The sequence below is a fragment of the Dreissena polymorpha genome, chromosome 10 (genome assembly GCF_020536995.1).
Source record: "Dreissena polymorpha isolate Duluth1 chromosome 10, UMN_Dpol_1.0, whole genome shotgun sequence".
Taxonomy (NCBI): Eukaryota; Metazoa; Mollusca; class Bivalvia; order Myida; family Dreissenidae; genus Dreissena; species Dreissena polymorpha.
In genome coordinates this window covers 66048009-66069019 of record NC_068364.1, presented here as the reverse complement: position 1 = coordinate 66069019, position 21011 = coordinate 66048009, and the positions used below count along the sequence as shown (strand labels likewise).

General features: G+C 38.4%; 1 protein-coding gene across 1 annotated transcript in view; it reads right to left on the bottom strand.

Annotated features, from left to right (window-relative positions):
* The window catches only part of LOC127848620 (titin-like), a 94775-nt gene that overhangs the window by 7909 nt on the left and 65855 nt on the right, over positions 1–21011 (bottom strand). Inside the window, exons 50-70 of the mRNA XM_052381182.1 lie at positions 19946–20107; positions 18769–18939; positions 17980–18093; positions 16741–17025; positions 15991–16072; positions 14998–15204; positions 14618–14756; positions 14051–14244; positions 13557–13709; positions 12413–12524; positions 11328–11507; positions 10321–10441; positions 9540–9693; positions 8985–9127; positions 8350–8481; positions 7288–7449; positions 6412–6592; positions 5625–6091; positions 3865–3940; positions 3367–3516; positions 2611–2797 (exon numbers count right to left, since the gene is read on the bottom strand). Coding sequence (XP_052237142.1) covers positions 2611–2797; positions 3367–3516; positions 3865–3940; positions 5625–6091; positions 6412–6592; positions 7288–7449; positions 8350–8481; positions 8985–9127; positions 9540–9693; positions 10321–10441; positions 11328–11507; positions 12413–12524; positions 13557–13709; positions 14051–14244; positions 14618–14756; positions 14998–15204; positions 15991–16072; positions 16741–17025; positions 17980–18093; positions 18769–18939; positions 19946–20107 — 3572 coding nt within the window. The remainder of the gene's footprint in view (positions 1–2610; positions 2798–3366; positions 3517–3864; positions 3941–5624; positions 6092–6411; positions 6593–7287; positions 7450–8349; positions 8482–8984; positions 9128–9539; positions 9694–10320; positions 10442–11327; positions 11508–12412; positions 12525–13556; positions 13710–14050; positions 14245–14617; positions 14757–14997; positions 15205–15990; positions 16073–16740; positions 17026–17979; positions 18094–18768; positions 18940–19945; positions 20108–21011) is intronic.

Genomic DNA, 21011 nt, shown 5'->3' with positions numbered 1-21011 from the left:
TACTATTATCTACACCGTTCTACTTAGTTATGTATGTGCTTAAGAAATATTAGTATCGTGTTACGAATCCATAAATTGCTTTAAAAATTGGTTTAATAAAGCTAAGATTATAATATTAATATAAGCAAATGCATTTATTATGTGCATATGTTAAACAGTACTATGCGATTAATAATCCATTTGAAGTATTAATTGCATTTCAAAATATATAACAAAGCCAAATATCAAAACGTGAAGTAAGTAGATTATGCATAGTTATATAGTTATTAAACACTCGCATAATTATATTAAAACTCGAAAATTTTACACCTAGAACTGCAATCATGCTTATGAGTAAAGCATTTTGTTTACATGTGTAGTTATAAGTACATGCATTCAAGTAATCGCGACTAACACTGCCCCAACATATGATGATTGTTTTCAATTATTTGGCTGAAATTCCAACTAAGGAGATTGCCTTAAAAGTAGCATAGATCTTTATGTGAAACTTTAGTTTAATTTGCGAGACAATTTGAATGTTTATATTTGTGGACACCTTTGTTTTCATTTGAAATATATAAACAACTTTAAATGAAATCTACAAGTTAAACAAGCAAGCATCTTTGATTCTTAACTAAAACACGACCGTTAATCACGCGCGCCACCTCTCTTTTGAGATGCATTAATAAATTAGTCAATGCTACTTCAGAGGTGGCGCTCAGGCCCGGATGTTTTGGAATTTAACGGATAATTTTACAGGGTGATAATGTTTAATATGTTTTTCAACACATTTTGCATTATTTTTTTTATAAAATCAGCCAATTTAGTGCGATTGAGCGATTATAAATTTATCTAAAATGTGCAGAAACATACCATCACAACCCATTTGGAAACGTGAGGATCAGTATAAGTTGTGGCATGGTAGAATTCGTAAAAGCAAATCGATTAATTTTGTCTGTGTGACGAGCAAATTCCCTGCCAATTAAATCGCTCATTACATAAAACGATTGCTTTGAACCTGTACAAGTTAATGCGTGCACAAAATCATCGGCTTCTAGCCTATCTAATTGATAAATTTGCATTTTTCAAAAAGAGACGGAGAAGATGCCAATGAGGTGGCGCACAAATTAGAAGGTGGCGCCAATGAACATGTATAGCTTTTTAAAGTGAACTATTTTTAGTTAAGGTTTCTATTATGTTTACAGGACTTACATTATTTTTTGTAAGTTGACTACTTCAGCACATTTGAGTCGTACATTTTTTATTAGAAAAAGTAGTTTTCTAGTATTGTCTTGGTGGATTTAAACGTTTGTTTTTGTAAGATAACAACATTTAAAATGTATTATACAAATAAGTTAACGGAAAAGACCGAGCTATCTTCAGTTTTTGGAGTTGATAGTGGGAAAAACAGCGTAAATGAGCCTTATTTAGATTCGTTGACATTGGCCTTTTAACAAATTAAGCATTTGGATTAAGGGTCACACATAATAGTTTCAAGAGGAAGCATTATCTTATATTTATTACGTGAATTATCATACGGTATATAAATATTGATGTCGATGAATTATTTTGATAATGTTGAACATTAATTTATTGGTTTTATTGAGCATTGCAAAATTTTCGTATACAGCGTTCAATATGTTTAATTCATGTTGGTGACTTCTCAATTGAGTTGATCACTTATTTATTTAAAAAAAATACATCTTATTTATTATCGATTGTGTTTATGTTATGTAAGGATTTGGGCCTTCGTATGTACGTTGAAAAATAAATTTAATATAACAAATAACATTATCTATCAATTGGTCGTCATGTGATAATGTCATTGCGATACGACTGTTCATTTATACATTCTGAATTGGCACCACCTCCTATCATTAGCGCCACCTCCTAAGCATTGGCTCCATCTCATTTGGAAAAATGCAAATTATCTACTACTTCGGCAAGATACCAATATTTCTGTGTATGCAGCATCTAATGTGTGTTGTACGCAATCGTTAGCGATTTAATTGGGTGGACATTTTCTCGTCACACTGGAAAAACTCATCGAAATGTTTTTTTTTTAAACTCCACCACGCCACACCTTATAAAGGTTCTCACGTTTTTAAATGGGTTGAGCATGTACGTATCTGTATATGTTTGGATGAATCAATCTTCGCTGAATCGCTCTACATAGTCCGATTTATAAAAAAGCGAAATATGTTGAAAAAAACATATAAAACCTAAACCCTGTAAAATTATCCATGAAATTTCAAAGCATCCGGGCCTGAGCGCCACCTCGGAAGTTGCATTGGCTCATTTATTAATGCATCTCAAAAAAGAGGTGTCGCGCGTGATTAACGGCCGTGTAAAATAACAAAAATATATAACTTCAAAATAAACAAGTTACATGTTTAAGAATTTTAGAATGTCCGGAATCAATTAGTGAAATGTTCACAACGAAGCTGTATCGAATCGGATAAAGGATCTGGTAAAGGCAACCGGCGTTAATTATCAAGTACGATACCGATTTGTACAGAGAAATAATTAAAATACACAAAGAATTTTTTCCTGCAAATTGTAAAACAAGTCAAATGAAATTTCGAATACCGCACCAAATAGCGGGACTATACAACGAAATGGTGCCCATACCTTAGGAAGAGTGTCAATGTCGACCGTATCTACGCGGTATGCCGGATCGGCCCGTAGCCGCTGATAGCACTCGTCAAACGCGCGCAGGCGGTCGGTCTTGAACACCCGGGAGCTACGCGACGTCACCATGCTGTCAGAGAACTGCAGCCACTGGGAGTCCAGGCATCTGCTGACCACTGGGCGGTTCCTGAACAGACGCGTAGAGGATGCTTAGTGTTAAAACATGTAAGCTTATTAAGTGAGGTTAACAAGACCTTAACCATGTATATTGCTATTGTATAGATTCCATATTTTTGCATTTTAATGTCTTCATGTCTAATGAAAGCGAACAAAAGAAAACGACGGAGTGATTGTTGTTGGTTGTTTGACCGACCGACCGACAGACTGATTATTGTATTAATGTATTTTTTATCCATGAATGTATTTATTTATTTATTTATTTATTTATTTATTTATTTATTTATTTATTTATTTATTTATTTATTTATTTGTTTATTTATTTACATGTATTTATTTATTTATTCATTCATTCATTCATTCATTCATTTATTTATTTATTTATTTATTTATTTATTTATTTATTTATTTATTTATTTATTTATTTATTTATTTATTTATTTATTTATTTATTTATTTATTTATACATTCATTCAACTCACACTACAAGTGATTTAGGCCCTTTAGTTCTTTTAGGGCCATTTAAACAGACTTTGTTATGCCATGTTTCATACCTGGCTTTGATAATCTCAAACTTACTTGGGCACTCTCCTCATCAGCGCCGTGACGAACTTTATGCTCTCGCTCGTCACGTTTTCGTACAGGTCTCGTTTATCGTACCTGTCGAACAAGATACGACTCAGCGTCTCTTCGAGATCCTTGCCGCCGTAAGGGGACAAACCGCTCAACCTGAATAAGTGTAAAATTATAAAAAAAATTACTAAGACGTAAACAAAATGCGAAATTCGCCGTGTCTTTAGAAAACCTAGTAATACGTAGGAGTGCTGGGTCACAAACCCGAGTATGATTATGAAGACGCGTGCGTGGACGAATCAAAGACACTTCAAATACACAAACAAAATATATTACTTTGTTTTATTTGTATGGACAACAGCAACAAAAACAGAAAAGCTACGCAATTTTTTAATGATATTAAAGAAATAAAACCTAATTAAAAAAATAAAAATAAATCTCACAAACTAAATATAATAAGCTATAATATTGCTGCTAGAATTATATTAGTAAACATTGACTTACAATGTAAATGTAACAGCGCCAAGCGTCCATACATCTGTAGTGAGACCAATCGGGTCCCCCTTTAGCACTTCAGGGGCTGAAATGAAAACGTTACTTACGGTATAGTTTTGAATAAGTTCGCAATATTATTCAGTACCTTAGAGGTTGCGTGATCTTATATTGATGACATAACAACACGATTCAGAGAAATACCCTAGAACGGAAATTGTAAAACAAGGGCTGTTTGTAAAACATGCATGCCCCCCATATGGGCTCTCGGTTGTAGTGACAGCCATTGTGTGAGTATGTTTTTGTCACTGTGACCTTGACCTTTGACCTAGTGACCTGAAAATCAATAGGGGTCATCTACGAGTCATGATCAATCTACCTATCAAGTTTCATGATCCTAGGCCTAAGCGATCTTTAGTTATCATCCGGATCCCTTTTTACTATTGCGGGTCACCGTGACCTTGACCTTTGACCTAGTGACCTCAAAATTGATAGGGGTCATCTGCGAGTCATGATCAATGTATCTATGAAGTTTCATGATCCTAGGCATAAGCGTTCTTGAGTTATCATCCGGAAACCATTTTACTATTTCGGGTCACCATGACCTTGACCTTTGACAGAGTGACCTCAAAATCAATAGGGGTCATCTGCGAGTCATGATCAATGTATCTATGAAGTTTCATGATCGTTGCCATTAGCGTTCTTGAGTTATCATCCGGAAACCATTTTACTATTTTAGGTCACCGTGACCTTGACCTTTGATATAGTGACCTGAAAATCAATAGGGGTCATCTGCGAGTCATGATCAATGTATCTATGAAGTTTCATGATCCTAGGCATAAGCGTTCTTGAGTTATCATCCGGAAACCATTTTACTATTTCGGGTCACCGTGACCTTGACCTTTGACCTAGTGACCTGACAATCAATAGAGCTCATCTGCCAGCCATTATCAATCTACCTACGAAGTTTCATGATCCTAGGCATAAGCGTTCTTGAGTTATCATCCGGAAACCATTTTACTATTTCGGGTCACTGTGACATTGACCTTTGACCTAGTGACCTGACAATCAATAGAGGTCATCTGCGAGTCATGATCAATCTACCTATCAAGTTTCATGATCCTAGGCCTAAGCGCTCTTGAGTTATTATCCGGAAACCATTTTACTATTTCGGGTCACTGTGACCTTGACCTTTGACATAGTTACCTGAAAATCAATAGGTGTCATCTGTGAGTCATGATCAATCTACCTATCAAGTTTCATGATCCTAGGCCTAAGCGTTCTTGAGTTATCATCCGGAAACAGTTTTACTATTTCAGGTCACCGTGACCTTGACCTTTGACCTAGTGACCTCAAAATCAATAGGGTCATCTGCGAGTCATGATCAATGTACCTATGAAGTTTCATGTTCCTAGGCCCAAGCGTTCTTGAGTTATCATCCAGAAACCACCTGGTGGACGGACCGACCGACAGACCGACAGACCGACCGACAGACCGACAGACCGACGGACCGACAGACCGACATGTGCAAAGCAATATACCTCTTCTTCTTCGAAGGGGGGGGGGGCATAATAATAAATGATAAAGTATCAGATAAAGTTGAGGGTAAAAATCAAGCGTCAAATAACGTTAATATATGCTTTGAGTAAAATAATATTTCATCAGAAATGTCAAACTTTAATAACAATAGCACCTAGGAACAGGTCTTGTTAGTTCCACGAGTTATCCTCATTGATAATTAATGTTTAAAATATCTATACAAGTATACGTACCGACAAAATCCGGATACCCTTGTTTTGGTACGCGCTTGCCTTCACCCGCGACCAGTCTCGAGGCCAAACGAAAGTCCTGAATCTTCACAAACGGACACCGGCGCGTTGCCATGACAATGCTGCTAGGCTGTAGATTAAGATGCACTATACCAAAAAACTGCAGATACTGCAGCGCGTCGAGCACCTGTCGTACGATCTTTGCGACCAGTTCCTCTTTGTAGGACTTGTGCAGGCTGAGGTACTGGACGATGTTCATGCCGCAGAGATTCTCGTACATCACGTGGAACGAAGCGCCGTCGACAAACGCATCGGCGACGGCGATCACGTTGGCGTGACTCAGGTGACGTAGGATTTCGAACTCATGCGTGATTCTGGCGTGCTCATCCTTGTTATATGGTACGACTTTTGTCATGTAATGCTTCTTCGTTTCTTTGTTGACGGAAATCTTGCAGTCGCCATATGTACCGCTGTAACGAAGACGAAGTGATTGAAACATTATCGAAAGAAAATAAGTTCTATGTCATATTTGCTTTTAAATTTCTTTGCGTGATGAAAACGAACAGCGAAAGAACCACCTGAATAATATAATACAACATATCATCATTACAATAACTAAATAAGAAGATATTTATCTGAATATACTATCGTCATAACAATACAACAATAAGTACTTATTGCATATTAAGTTAATACGTCTTTACACAATTTCTTTTAGTTTCAACAGAGGCAAAACCGTGGTCCTCCGATAACAGTAAAATAAAGTCAGTTTCTAAACATCCTTAATAACCTCGCTATCTTTTCGAAAACGGTGTATCTCTCTTCCGGGCTCCCTTCCGTGACTTCGACGGCGACTTCCGGCGCCAGAGACGCGCGGCGGCTCTGGGCCGGCAGTGTCAATTGGTTCTTGTCGAAGCTCGTGAACTGCATGAATGGAAGTAGGTCGCCGAACACCGTCACGGTTGGCGCGTCTGTGGAAATAAGTGACATATGACATGTCAGCTCAAGAGTAAGTATGGGACGCATGACGATAATTCATAGCTCTAATCATGACTAATAACGTTCATATACATATAAGCGATGGAAGTGCTATCAACAAAATAAGAAAAAAACACATAACAAGAACAAATATATAACAACACTTATTTATAATTCTATTAGTTTAATGTTACTAACACTTTAAACTAATAAGATGCGTTCTGAATAGTTCTTTATGATGTCGCTTTAAATATCCTACTTCGTCTATTAATACGTATACGTTCAAATATGGCACCGTGTTCACAGACTTTTTACTGACATCGAAAATCAATTTCAATTTGCTTTGTGAACACGAGGGCTGGTTTATATATTTAATGTAACAAAGCATAAATTGAGCCTCATGCGTGTACAACTAGACTCAATGCAAGTGCGAAAAGTGTCGTCCCCGATTAGTCTATGCAGTCTGCACAGGCATATCACAGACGACACTTTCCGACTTAACGGAAATTTCGCTAAATAGAGACTTTCCTGAAACTAAACATACCATACAAGCGGAAAGTGTCGTTTATGATAAGCAAGTGTGCTCTGCACAGGCTAATCTGGGACACCACTGTACGGACATGCATTAAGCCCATTTTTTCCAGAACGAGGCACGAATAAATCATCCACGTAAAATAAAAGTCCATACCCGCAGCGAGCGTCTCTGCCTCTAAGGAGGCCATACTGAATGGACTCTGTCCATACTGGTTGTGGCACGACACCCGGAACACGTACTTGGACTCGGCCGACAGACCGGATATCCGGGCGTACTCCTCCGTGACGTAGGGTCCCTGCGTCCACTTCTTCTCGCCTGAAAATATAAGTCCGACATAGTTGGAGCTAATCATGGTTATAATGACTGTGCACGCTTTGCTTAAAATAAATGTATTTATGTGACCTCAAATCTGTTCACAGCATGCGAATATTCACGTGACATATTAAATGCTCATAAAAGTAAAAAGTTCTTTGCACCTAAGGATTAGTTGAGCTTAGAATGCAGTCTATTCGTAAATCAGTTAATAATTGTAGTAAATAAATATTAAGTATAGAGTGCCGGATAAACACCGCGGATGTCCATATGCAGTGAAACCTTTGAGGCCCACGCCCCAGGTCCATAGTTGGCATCGTGATTACTATACATGTAGCCCCCATGCCCAGTCGATTTCAATCGTTTAAAACAGCACAACAATACGGTTTTGCAAATAATAAATGATTGTCTCTTAGTAAGACAAAGTCATGCATTCAATCGGAACATAACGTTGATATAAAATAATTTGCTGTGTCATGTCATTAGATTAGGCTTAATTAGTATTATTTTTTATTTCGTCACGGTCTCATGGGGCCCCTAAAAGTAGCGGGGTCCACATGCAGTGGCCTACTCTGCCTTATGGGTAATCCGGACTGTACTTATACGATATATGAACACGTTTCGAGTAATTTCACGTTTAATACTCCAACAAAAACATTCAAGCCATATATAAGTATCATATTAGGCTTTCATTTGCTATACAGTATATACAGTTTGACATAATACAAATTGTCGGTAGAAAACGCAATAAAATACCAAGATCCATAAATGCAAGTGCTGATGTGATGTCTCATCGCGCTTTCGGCGATATCAATATTATTGGTGATACGCGCAACGCATCTAAAAACGCGGATGTGCAGTGCGTAAATATATGCTTCTAAAGACATGCTCACGACTTATTACCGTGTTTCCGATAGTCGACTCTGTAGCCCAGCAGGTACGAGTTTCCGTCGGTCGAAGGTGGGGACCAGGTCAGCAGGGCCTCACTTCCGGACACGGCCGTCACGAGGGGTCTGCCAGGATTGGATGGATAGTCTGCAACATTCGACCCAAAAATAAAACATCGACGCCCACAACTTTGGAAGTAGCAGTGGAAATGAAGTAACTAAAGATTGTCTTCAACGATAACTTTTAATATAAATTTTACGAATGCAAACACGCAAACTTTTGAATCAATGATGTTCGGTCTGAAATCATTTTGTCGTGAATATAAACAACGAATCATTATTCATTTTGCATATGTCGAAAATAAATTGTTCGTGATTGTATATGAAGGTAACGGATTCTGAGTTCAGCATAAGGAATATTGTTCTTACATGTATTTAAATTGCTAAACTGTTGTTTATCGAACTATTTTTGAATCGAAAAAAATCGCTTTATCATTAAGTACCATTAAGTATCGGCCGAAAAATCGCAACTTTGCCTGCATATCCGTGGTCTCAACTCCCTGTTTATTTATCCAAGGTTTGTTTTCACAAAGATCGCAATGACGCATTTAAGGAAATTTAACAAATTTGTCTGACAGGAAATCCGCTTACCTCCGAGTAACAGTTTGGCCTGACAGGACACGCGCCCCAGCTTGGTCCTCGCCACACACTTGTACACCGCCGTGTCGTAATCCTTGGGGCTGATAATGGTCAACATGGCAACACCCGTCTCAGGGTCGAAACTCGGGTCAGCCCTGTTAAGAATAAGAACAAGGTTGTTATAGCAATTGCTTAAAAATGCACAGAAAATTTGAACGTTTCAAAAGTCTGATTCAATCCGATTTTTTGTACGTTATAATTTCATAATAATATAAGTTTATATAACTGCTGATTCAAACTTCATTTAATAATCGCACTTTGAAAAAGTTCGATAATAAGTTTTTACGTACCGTTATTCCATTAATACACTAAATAAAAACATTTGAAAGAAACAAATACGACTGTAAGGTTTATAACGACATAATCACTTAAAATAGTCTCTTTGGGTGATTGCTTAAAACAAACGTTCCATTATTTTGCCTTGCGCATAAAATAAGATAATAATAATTAAAAAAATGAAATAAGAAAAACACACAATTTTAAAGTAAGTGACCCCTTTCGGGTTACCTGTAGGCGTCCGTGAGCAGCGTCTCGTCCCTATACCACGTAATCACCGGCTCGCCGCCCGCCTCGTTCCACCCGACCGTGCACGAGAGCACGGCATCCACACCCGGCCAGAAGCTCATTGTCTGAATCTTCTCGCGGAACATCACGCCGGAACCTAAGTCATAAGGGTATGTAGTGTCATGCAAAAAGAAAGCTGTTTTTTTTTCTAAAATCGCGGGATTAAGTAATTTTTTTTTATAGCAGCCGTGCGCACAGATAAATTCAAGGCAAATACCTCAGTAAAATGTGTATATGTTTTTTCTTGAACATGTTCAATTCACGAGAAGGATATATTTAACCCATTTATGGCTAGTGGACTCTCCAATCCTTCAAAATTGGATCAATTTATTTCCAAAATTAGGGATGTCTAGTATATTGTTTTCTATATTTACAATGTTTCTTATAGAAATTCCTTTAAGCAAACAGCGCAGACCCTGATGAGATGCCGCATCATGCGGCGTCTCATCTGGGTCTTCGCTGTTTGCCGAGGCCTTTTTTCTAGACGCTAGGCATAAATGGTTTAAATTTAATCGCTTGAGAAATCTGAGCGTAGTTCAGTCCCCAAATTTATCATACATGATACAGACGGACGCACTGGTCGAAATATTGACTTAAATATACACCCCCTCTAAAACTTCATTTGCGGTGGTATAATAAAATGAGGAGAAAACATGGAACTGTGATAGTTTGGAATATTTCAGAACATAAAAATATTTAAATCAATGTGTGTAGGTTAATATACCGGTGTCGACCTCCTCGGGTGCGCCTGACGTAGTTTTGGGCGCCCCGGCATGCCTGCTCTCTCGGACCGTGAATGCCCTGTCCTTGATGTCGAAAATCTGACTGTCGGGATCGTCCAGGTACTAAACACGGCACAGGATACACGTGGATGTGAATTCAAAAACATGCACTCGGAGCTCATATTAAATACGTTCAAATTGGGGATAGGAAAGAAATATTCGAATTTATGGATATTTGAAAATCGGCCGAATACTCGATGACACATTTCCGATTCGAATATTGAATATTATGCAAAGAAACTTCAAAATTAACAGTTAGTTTTAATTCAATCAACAATCTTCGGTATGCAGCGATATTTGGTCTTTTTTCTTAACTTTAAATAAACAAAATATATAAACGTAACCTTAATCCATTGAAGCTATGAATGTTATTTAATCTAATGGGGCATCAAATTGTTTGTCAAATACGAATACATATTGCACGAAAAAGTAAAATATTTTAAAACAGGGATGTGTTAAGTTCCAAATAAGGTCTATTCACCAAGTTAAAGATATAACCTCGAAACTGTGCGTAAAGATATTTACACACATTTAATATGCAATGTATATAATTAGTGCGTCGCATAGACCTTCGCCATAAGAAATTACCGCCTTTGTGCTGAAGGCGAGTTTCATCGCAAAATCTGTTAATTGAATATATCATTTTAGCAAAAACATGACAAAATGGATTATATCGGTGCAAATAGTAAGACAATGTAAAGAAGTGAAACTCCAGCTTATGGAGCAGTGTTACATTCTCATTATATACAATTTGTTGGTCCTTTATTTAAGGCAAGTGACCAATTGCCAAAACAGAACGCAACAGCACAATACGAAAAAACATGCACACATAGAAGAATAAAGCTAGGGTCCCGCCGAAAGCTGTGTTGTACTTTAACATCGCCAGTTGACGTTGGTTGCTTTTTCGCCATTTAACAAGGTAACGGAAACAAAGACCACAGTTTCGTACCTGGAGCTGCCATTCGTACCAGGCATCTTCGTCCAGGTAGTTTCCGTACTCGTCCGAATCGGGGAAGAAAATCTCTCCGGACTCGATGTCAACTGCGGGCTGGTAGAGGGCGCGCGTGCCGTGCAGGATCTTCGAGAAGCTTTGCAGTTGGACGCTTGAATACGTCTTCTGCGCCTCCCTCTGAAACACAGTACTTCCAAAGTTTACATAGTATGTCAGTATGTAAACACAGTACCTCCCGAGTTTACATAGAATGTCAGTATGTAAACACAGTACCTCACGAGTTTACATAGTATGTCAGTATGTAAACACAGTACCTCCCGAGTTTACATAGTATGTCAGTATGTAAACACAGAACCTCCCGAGTTTTTACCTAGGACGTTAGTATGTCAATTAAAAAGACTTTTAAATAACCCGTAAATTTGGGAAATTGAAAAAAAAAGTTCTTGCATGGTCATTTTTAAATGTGTTTGTGTTAAATTCTTGAATCAGATCAACCCATGGAATCGAAGAATATTCAAATTGGGGTCACTAGGTCAAAGGTAAAGGTCACTGTCACAATAAGTGTGAAAATCGTTTCTGTCAACGATAATTATGATTTTACAGTATTGAATAAGCGTGGCATCTGCATGTGATGCTATAAAAACACGGTGTACAGGTAAACTACATGCGCGTTACAAATACTGTTAACCGGATGCACCTGAAAGAAAAGTCCATGTTTCATGTATTCAACAGTAATGTTTTATCAACAACATGGTTTAAAGAATTATCCTAATTTTATATCTTTAAAAATATTTAAATCAGATCTAAAGTTGCACTGTAAGATATTCACAAGATACAAAGAATTGTGTCATGCAAGCGGCGGAGTAGTGGACATATGTATATACTATACAGTGTATATTCAGAGATATGGAAATCCCGAGTACGATTCCCACTCGATGTGTGAGAGGATGTGCGCTATCAATATTTCCTCGATCATGATTTTTACTGAGGATACGATTCCGCCGGACTTCAGATTGTCGCAATAAGCAACAGATTGTCGATACCTAAATTGTTCGCTTCACAAGAAATACTAAGTTGGGCACCTTAAGACGTTCTGCATTATGGAATTTCCGGATCTTGTCCATTTTCAGCGGCGTCTCACTCTTGGTTCCCAGCCAGGGGTGGTTCAAGCACTCCTCGACCGACATCCGGCCGCTGGTAAAAAGGGGGCATAACAATATAGACATGTATTAATTTGTATTAATGTGATAAAGCTTTATATCGCTTATGAAAAGGTATACAATACAAATGATTATTGAACACAGTTGTCGAAGATATTTTTTCATTTTATGCTCACGGGTATTTTTTTTTTAAATAATTCAGCACAGTGAGAGGAATCCTTATACGTTTCCACGCTGTCAAAACGCTATGCTACGAATATTCATGTGACGCATCGATTCAATTGTTCGAAGTATCAATTATCATTTTAATCGTTATAACATAATTTTCGAACATAATGATAAATACGGTTGATTCGCTAACAACGCAAAAGCTATTTTAATTGGGAACCACACACATCCCAAAACGATGCTTTCTGAAATTACTACGATACTAAAATAATTGGGCCGTGCTCTGTGAAAAAGGGGTTTAATGCATGTGCGTAAAGTGTCGTCCCAGATTAGCCTGTGAAGTCCGCACAGGCTAATCAGGGACGACACTTTTCGCTTTTATGAAATGTTTCGTTTCAAGAAAGTATGTTCTTAGCAAAAATCAAGTTTAGGTGGAAAGTGTCGTCCCTGATAATCTTGTATATATACTTTTATTCCTCCGTATATAAGACACGAAGATCAAAAAACAATATAACTATATATAAACAATGGTTAGACAGATACAAACATAAACGATATATATGGATGTTAATATCAACATCAGCAAAAAAAGAAAACTTTATAAACAATAATATTTAGTAAAACTGTGTTATGTTACGTAGAAGAGTCTACAAGCTGTCCCATCTAGGAGGCAAAGGCGAAATTTTAGACAGGGAGCTAGGAGTATCGTGATATCACGATCATTATATAAAGTTAGATATATCCCCAGGATATCTGTAGCCTAGCACCGAAACACGAAATTGCTAGACAGACGATTCCTGGCTGAAAAAACAACAACAAACTATTTAAGTGTACTGTATATACTATATATAAGTTTGTCGTTGAATAATCACGTAATATTATCTCGCGATGCACTTACGCTGGTTCCTTCACGAGAAGTCTTCGGATGAAGTCTACGGCCTCCTTGGAAAACCCCTCGAAGTCGGCGTCCTCTACGCTCCAGACGCCATCCGACACCCTCTGCAACACTTCCGTCTCCGAGGCGCCCCGGAAGGGGCTGCTGCCGTACAATCTGCGCAAAATTATGTGCGTGTAATTATAGTGTTATTATTCATAGTATGTAAGGAAAGTGGATAAACAACTGGTTATATTGCCATCCTAAGCAAAGGAAACACGGGTTTCTTTAAAACAGCTTTACATTTCTTAAAGATCCTTTGTTTTGTCTTGAGAGGTCTTTCTGATGGTTTGATAATGATCTATTTCATCTATTAAGATTTCAAATACCATTAAAATGCGGTCTTTATGTAAATTACCTAAATAACAACCCTTATTACTTGTTTCACATACCCGATTCAAATAGAAACTTTCAAGTGTTAAATATAGCTGATCGTATATAGAGATTATTCCACTCACATTATGTACACCAGCACACCGATGTACCAGACGTCTGTACGACTCGAGAGGGCGCTGTTCGTGACCTGTTCCGGTGAGGCGTAGCCTACGCTTCCATAGTTGTGTGTAACCTCTTCGTCCTCTGGTATAAGTATTCGCGAAAGGCCGAAACCGGACAGTTTTAACTGATCTCCGCACACACGAATGTTGCTGGGCTACAAAAAGCTCTTAGCTTGTTACAGATTTCTCTTCTTTTCATATGTCATCAAAATGAATGTTAGAGTTTTACCGTAATTTGTTTAGTTTTATGCACATTTTAACAACCGTTAGATCTACAAACAGAATGCAACAAAATGATTAAAAAAACATGGATTAATTCGGAAAACCATGGGCTTATATATACAATAGCTTAAACAGTACACGGTAAGATTTTCATATGGAAACAATAACATGTCGAATATCTGTCGTAAAATTACACGGGCCACGGAATCTACTATATGTATATAAATTATTCGTTCTTCAAGTCATACATGCACTTGTTTACCCGTATTTCTTAAAACGCAGAAACAAATATACAGATTAGCAAACCTTAATATTGAGGTGCAATATTCTCCGGTATTCCAGGTCCCGCATAATGTACAGAAGCTTTCTGACAGTCTCTGCGACCTTTGCCTCCGTCCAGTTGCCATCGGCTACCAACGTTTCCATGAGGTCACATGATGTCAAACTGCTTATTGGTCAAGGGCTCCAAACATTATGAATGTTAAATTACGCCACCTAGCATATTAAGTTCATCACAGGAAAATGTGGAACACCCTCAAATATATAATAAATAGGTTAAGTCTTATATACTAATTCACCATGTGCTTCTTGTACTGAAAGCTTACGATGATTGTGGAATGTTTTTTTCTCGAAATTGAACTGGTCTAAGGTACGTGACATACGCTAGCATGACTCTCAAAGGATACACTTCCGTGACGAAAATCAGCGTTCGGTCGGTCTCGAAAGCGTCGTGAATTCTCAGAACGCCGTCTGTTCGTGCGAGCGCCCGTAGAATCTCGAACTCAGTCATAAAGAAGTTCTTCTGGGCCTTGTTGCGCAGCGACCGGAAGTGCGCCGCGTAGGTGCGCCCCGTCGCCATCTCCACGACCCGCCGTACCACGCCGTACCGCCCTCTAATTGTAAATGATTTAGTATATTGTAAATACCGTACAAGTGTGTACATACTGGACGGCAAATATCACGCTCAATAGTTTGTGATTCAAATGTTAAGGGAGGAGTGATTGATAGCTCAAGAAAAATACAAGTTACATTTAGACGTACATGTGTTTGTTTTTCTTCGATTTCTACATGCAATATCTGATGAAAACAACGAGAGCATGGGTATGTGTAGGTACATGAACTGTCAATTATTTATTGTCTGCTCAGTTCGATGTTTGTCATCCTGGTTACTAGGGTCGAATAATCATGCCGCTAGATATCGAGAATGGGCGAATTATACTAACTAGATTTGGGCCTTGCTCTGTGAAAAGGTGGTTTAATGCATGTGCGCAAAGTGTCGTCCCAAATTAGCCTGTGAAGTCCGAACAGGCTAATCAGTGACGACACTTTCCTCTTGTATTATATGTTTCGTTTAAAGAAAGTATTTTCTTAGCAAAAAAGCATTTTAGGCGGAAAGTGTCGTCCCTGATTAGCCTGTGCGGGCTGCACCGGCTAATCTGGGACGACACTTTACGCACATGCATTAAACCCACTTGTCACTGAGCGAGGCTTATTTATAATTAGTGGTCTGTCAAAGTCAACAACTGACTTTGCAATCAGATTTGATCAACACACGTGCTTGAACATTACTAAGTAAGAATGGATATGAACGTCGCAAAATAGTATTGAATCTCATAACCAAAATGTTAAACAATCCCAATATTGACACGCCTAGTAATTAAAAATGCATTAGCGGTCACCTTCCGATTTCCTCTAGAACGTGGTACTTTTCTTCAAAAGGCGTAGAGCGTATGTTAACGTCTTCGAATCCCTGGACGACGTCTGAAAACAGGATAAAATGAGACGAGTTCTGGGTAAAACTTAGCTTAATGCATTTGCTTTAAGCGTCATACCAGATTTGCCTATGCAGTCAGCAGTGACGACACTTTCCGCTTTTATGTTGTTGTTTTTTTTTTGGTTAAAAAAGAGGTCTCTTCTTAACGAAAATCCAGTGTAGGCGGACAGTTCCGTTCCTGAATAGATGTTCGGACTACTATTTAAGCTCATGAATTAATTATCAGCCATGAAGCCCAGATTTTCGAGGACGAGGTTCCGATAATACAGGAAGGGTCATATTATCAGATTTTTTTTAGTCAATTTCAATCTCCATAGAAACCCTTATAGAAATACTAGTCCTACGATGTTCGATATAATCAACACTTACATCGGTCTGTGACTGAAAAACGAGCAATTTAATTCTTAAGTGTTTAACTCATTTATGCCTAGCGTCTAGAAAAGGGCCTTTGCAAACAGCGTAGACCCAGATGAGACGCCGCTTGATGCGGCGTCTCATCAGAGTCTGTGCTGTTTGCTTACAGGAATTTCTGTAAGAAATATTCTAAATAAAGAAATAAATATACAAGACATCCCTAATTTTGGAAATAAATTGATCCAATTTAGAAGGATGAGAGAGTCCACCAGGCATAAATGGGTTCGTTCCCGCGATTTACCAGCTTCCACAGTGAGGCGACCGGTAACCGTAGCCTTTCCAGCGCAATTTTCCACCACGCATGCGTACAGGCCGCTGTCGGAATCCAGGGTGTTCATGATCTCGAGCTGGTAGATCTCAGACGAAATGTTCAAGAGCTTCACGTGCGCAGATTCCGAAAGGGGGCGCCAGTCTTTCAACCATTTCACGGTCGGGGCGGGAAAGCCGTCGATTTTGCAGGCCAGAATGACCGGACTGTCTTTTTGGACCACTTGGTCTTGTATGGTTCTTAGGACGGTCGGTTGTTCTGTTAAGGAGAAATCAAAGCATGTTATCACAAACCCATTCTTAGACCTAAGAATAATAAATAGTCTAAGGCTCAATAAAAGTACCTAAGAGTTTGCACATATAATGGCTTTAAAAAAAAATCTTAACAAATAATTTTATAATTATTACTGTAAACGGACATGCAAGAGTTGTCTTTCAAGAAGTTTTAGCACATTTAAGTTTTAATGATATTCTTTATTTTTTATTCTCGAGTGTTATAATTGAGTCGTGTTCTGAGAAATCTGGGCATAATGCATGTTCGTAAAGTGTCGTCCCAGGGACGACACTTTCCGCTTTTATGAAATTTTTCGTTTAAATGAAGTCTCTTCTTAGCAAAAATATAGTTTAGGCGGAAAGTGTCGTCCCTTATTAGCCTGTGAGGACTGCTCATGCTAATCTGGGACGACACTTTACGCACATGCATTAAACCCCTTTTTTCACAAAGAGCACGGTCCAATTGGTTGGAGAATATGTGTATGCTTGTACTAAAAGTGTTTAGTTTGCAATGCGTTCATGTTAACCATATAATTATCATAAATCACCATTAAGAGGAGCCAATGTTTAGCACATTTACTAGATATTTTTAGACAACATTTGTGATAAAACCATTCTGCGGTGTCTATTGTGATGTATAAACGCAAATAGTAGAGTGACTTTTTTACGGATTTACGAACGGAGTCGGTGTATTGGGGGTATTATATATGTATTCGTTCGTCGAACAATTAGGTAGTGCCATACATTTGTTAATTATCCTCTTTTGGCGTTATAACGTTGGTTTGAAATCAACCGAAATAAGAGAGATGGAAATATTTCAAAGATTTCTGTGAGACCCAATTCATCCATCTGAACCCTGACTGCTTGTTTGGTATTAAGAAATGAGACCAAAAAACTATTGTAGCTATTTCTAGCTTAAATATAACCATACAGTGCTAACCTGCTAGTTCGAAATAGACGACCTTGACCGCGCTGCCGCTGTTGTTCTCCGCGTAGCACTTGTACTGCCCCACGGTGCCCGCATTCACCGCCTTAATCTCCAATATGATGTCCCCTGCACGTGCACACAAGTCGATGAATAATTACAACAACAACACCAGCTCCACCTTACCACAGTCCTGACCCCGCCGCGGCGACGCAAACTACCACCCAACCATCCCCCACCATTATCAACATAAATGTGGGTTACAAACTTGAATTGCACGATAAATATCGGTCTTACCAACCAATATGCACGTGCCAAAAGCACTATTTAATATTTCTATTTGTTATGTATATTAGAATACTATTATAGTTCGCTGTGTATGATATATCACATACATATCATTATTATTTACCAGGTTATCATTTTAACTACATGAAAAAATATTGCTTTATAAACGCTTGGATGCAAACGAGAAATAGTTTTGTTTCAGAGAATAGGTACTTACATTAATACACATTGACTTTGCTATACTAAAAAGGGACTTAATTCACGTGCGTACAGTAAAATGTCATCCTAGATTAGCCTGTGTAGTCCGCGCAGGATAATCATGAACGACACTTTCCTTGTACATTGCATTTCCGTTTAGAAGGGAGTTCCTTTAAAAGATTTTTTAAAATAAAAGTAGCGTCTCTGTTTAGTCAGTTAGAACTGCAGAGGCTAATCTGGAACGACACTTGACGCTCATGCATTAAGCCACATATGCTCACATATTATTATTAAATAAAACAACAACAAATACGATACCTTTCGACGAAACGATGACGTTGTATGTGTCGCCGTTCTCGACCTTCTCTTCCCCCTTGTACCAGCGGATCTTGGGGAGGGGATAGCCCCTCACCTGCAGCGCGATCTGACCCTTCTTCCCCTGTACACCGTACTGGGTGTCGACGGTCGTCATAATCTCGGGCTTTTCGGCTGAAAGAATAACATTTCTTCCAATGTTTACAACACCTTTATAATTACATCTACTTTGAAAATCCATTTGAAAATCCATTTCACTTAACAATGAAACTTGATTTTAAGTGGCATAGATGTAGGTTTTGTTGGTATTGATATTACATTTTAATGAAACTGCTATAATGGTGATAGGAATGTTGTTGACATCAAATTTATTTTTTTGATATCGATATACGCTTTAGAATTCAATTTTGGAAATTTTTGATAGAAAAAATGAAACGCCAATTATATGAAGTTTAAAATCGATGTTTCGTGAACACTTCACATGAAGGTCATAAGCGTACTTTGGCTGTTAACACCCTTATTGGCTTTTTTCGACTCTTTCTTGCGTAAGATGGCAGATACGGCTATCAGCGTTAATTTAAAGACTACTGATACGCCATTCTGGCTGTAAACCCAAGAAAAAACGTACCGTGTGTCGGCTTATTTTAATATAGTTTGCACGATTATCGATTGCGGTCAGTGCATGCAGTTGACAAGGAGATCAGTATCTACGACATGTGAAAGGCCGTTTTGTCTCTTTTATTATGAAATTTATTTTATTGCCCTTATTGACAAATAATCTTAAAACTAATTTTCCGTTTACCATCACAAATTTCATAATTGTTCAATAACAAGTGTCTGTCGGTGAGATAAGCGACACCGGTAGTCTGCTCTAAAAAAAAACTGAGATAGTACTGCTGATAATATGCAACAGCATTTATTTTGGATACTTTGATTTGTAATTTTTCGCTAACAACGTTTCAAAGCTTCTTAATATTAAACATGAGAGACGGTACAATCTTATGAAGGGCAAATACCTGTACATATACCCAAAAATGAATAGTCGTCATTGTAGTCAGCATACTCTCTTTCATCAGAATTAGATGCAATATTTTTTCCTGACCCAAACCTGCCAATTTTTACCCCAAAAATAGTACAAAGAAACGTCACAAAATTGGAAACTGGAAATTAGCAGCCTTACGCATTCTCTCGGTGGAGCTCCTATCATCACTTCCGCTTCCGCTTCTTGCGACGCTGCCGTAATCAAACGACGCGCTCCTACGTCCAAGACGGTACGCTAACATGGCGTTGAGACTGTCCCTTGATCCCGAGCGACTGCGACGGCGCTGTGGAACGTAATCGTCTGGAAAACCAACGCGCTTGACGTCATTGAACGAAAAAGAGATCTATATTGCGTTAATTTAAGCAAATATATTATTTATTTCGAATGGGTGAATATGTGTATATTGAATTGCAGTGATATTCATTGATCAATATTTATGCAACGCTCTGAACCCTGTTATTCAAAATATATTAGCCTGGCTATGGGAAAACGGGGTTTAATGCATGTGCGTAGAATAATACCACCGCATCGCTCTGTAAGCTGTGTAAAAAAAACTCGTGGTTGAGATCGCCGTTGTGCAATGGATATGGTGTCCACCTAGCTACCGGGTGGTCATGGGTTCGATCCCAACTGTGGTAGCATTCTTTAGATCTCCTCCAAAGACACCAAATAGTGGTTCTAGTGGGCTCAGGAAACGGGCTCGAGAGTATTTCAATAAGCCTGAGGCTTTCGATGCAATCGAGCTAAAATAAATAGGTTTAAACTAAAAACAACTCACGAATATGTGGATCACGGGGGATATAAAATTGAGTCGTGTTCTGACAAAAATGGGCATAATGCATGTGCGTAAAGTGTCGTCCCAGATTAGCCTGTGCAGTCCGTACAGGCTTATCAGGGACGACACTTTCCGCCTAAATTGGATTTTTGCTAAGAAGATACTTCATTTAAACGAAAATGTCATACAAGCGGCTGCACAGGCTAATCTGGGACGACACTTTATGCACAAGCATTATGCCCAGTTTTGTCAGAACGCGACTCAATTGATCTTGCACGTATACACTTCATGGTGAAAAAAGTTTAAAGTTGCAATTCCTTCGCCCAAGAAATGTGTTAAAAGTTCGCTCATTTGTTTTATCATTTATGCGGACCGACAAACAAACCGACCGTTCGACAGGTTAACTGCAATATACACCACTCCTTGGGA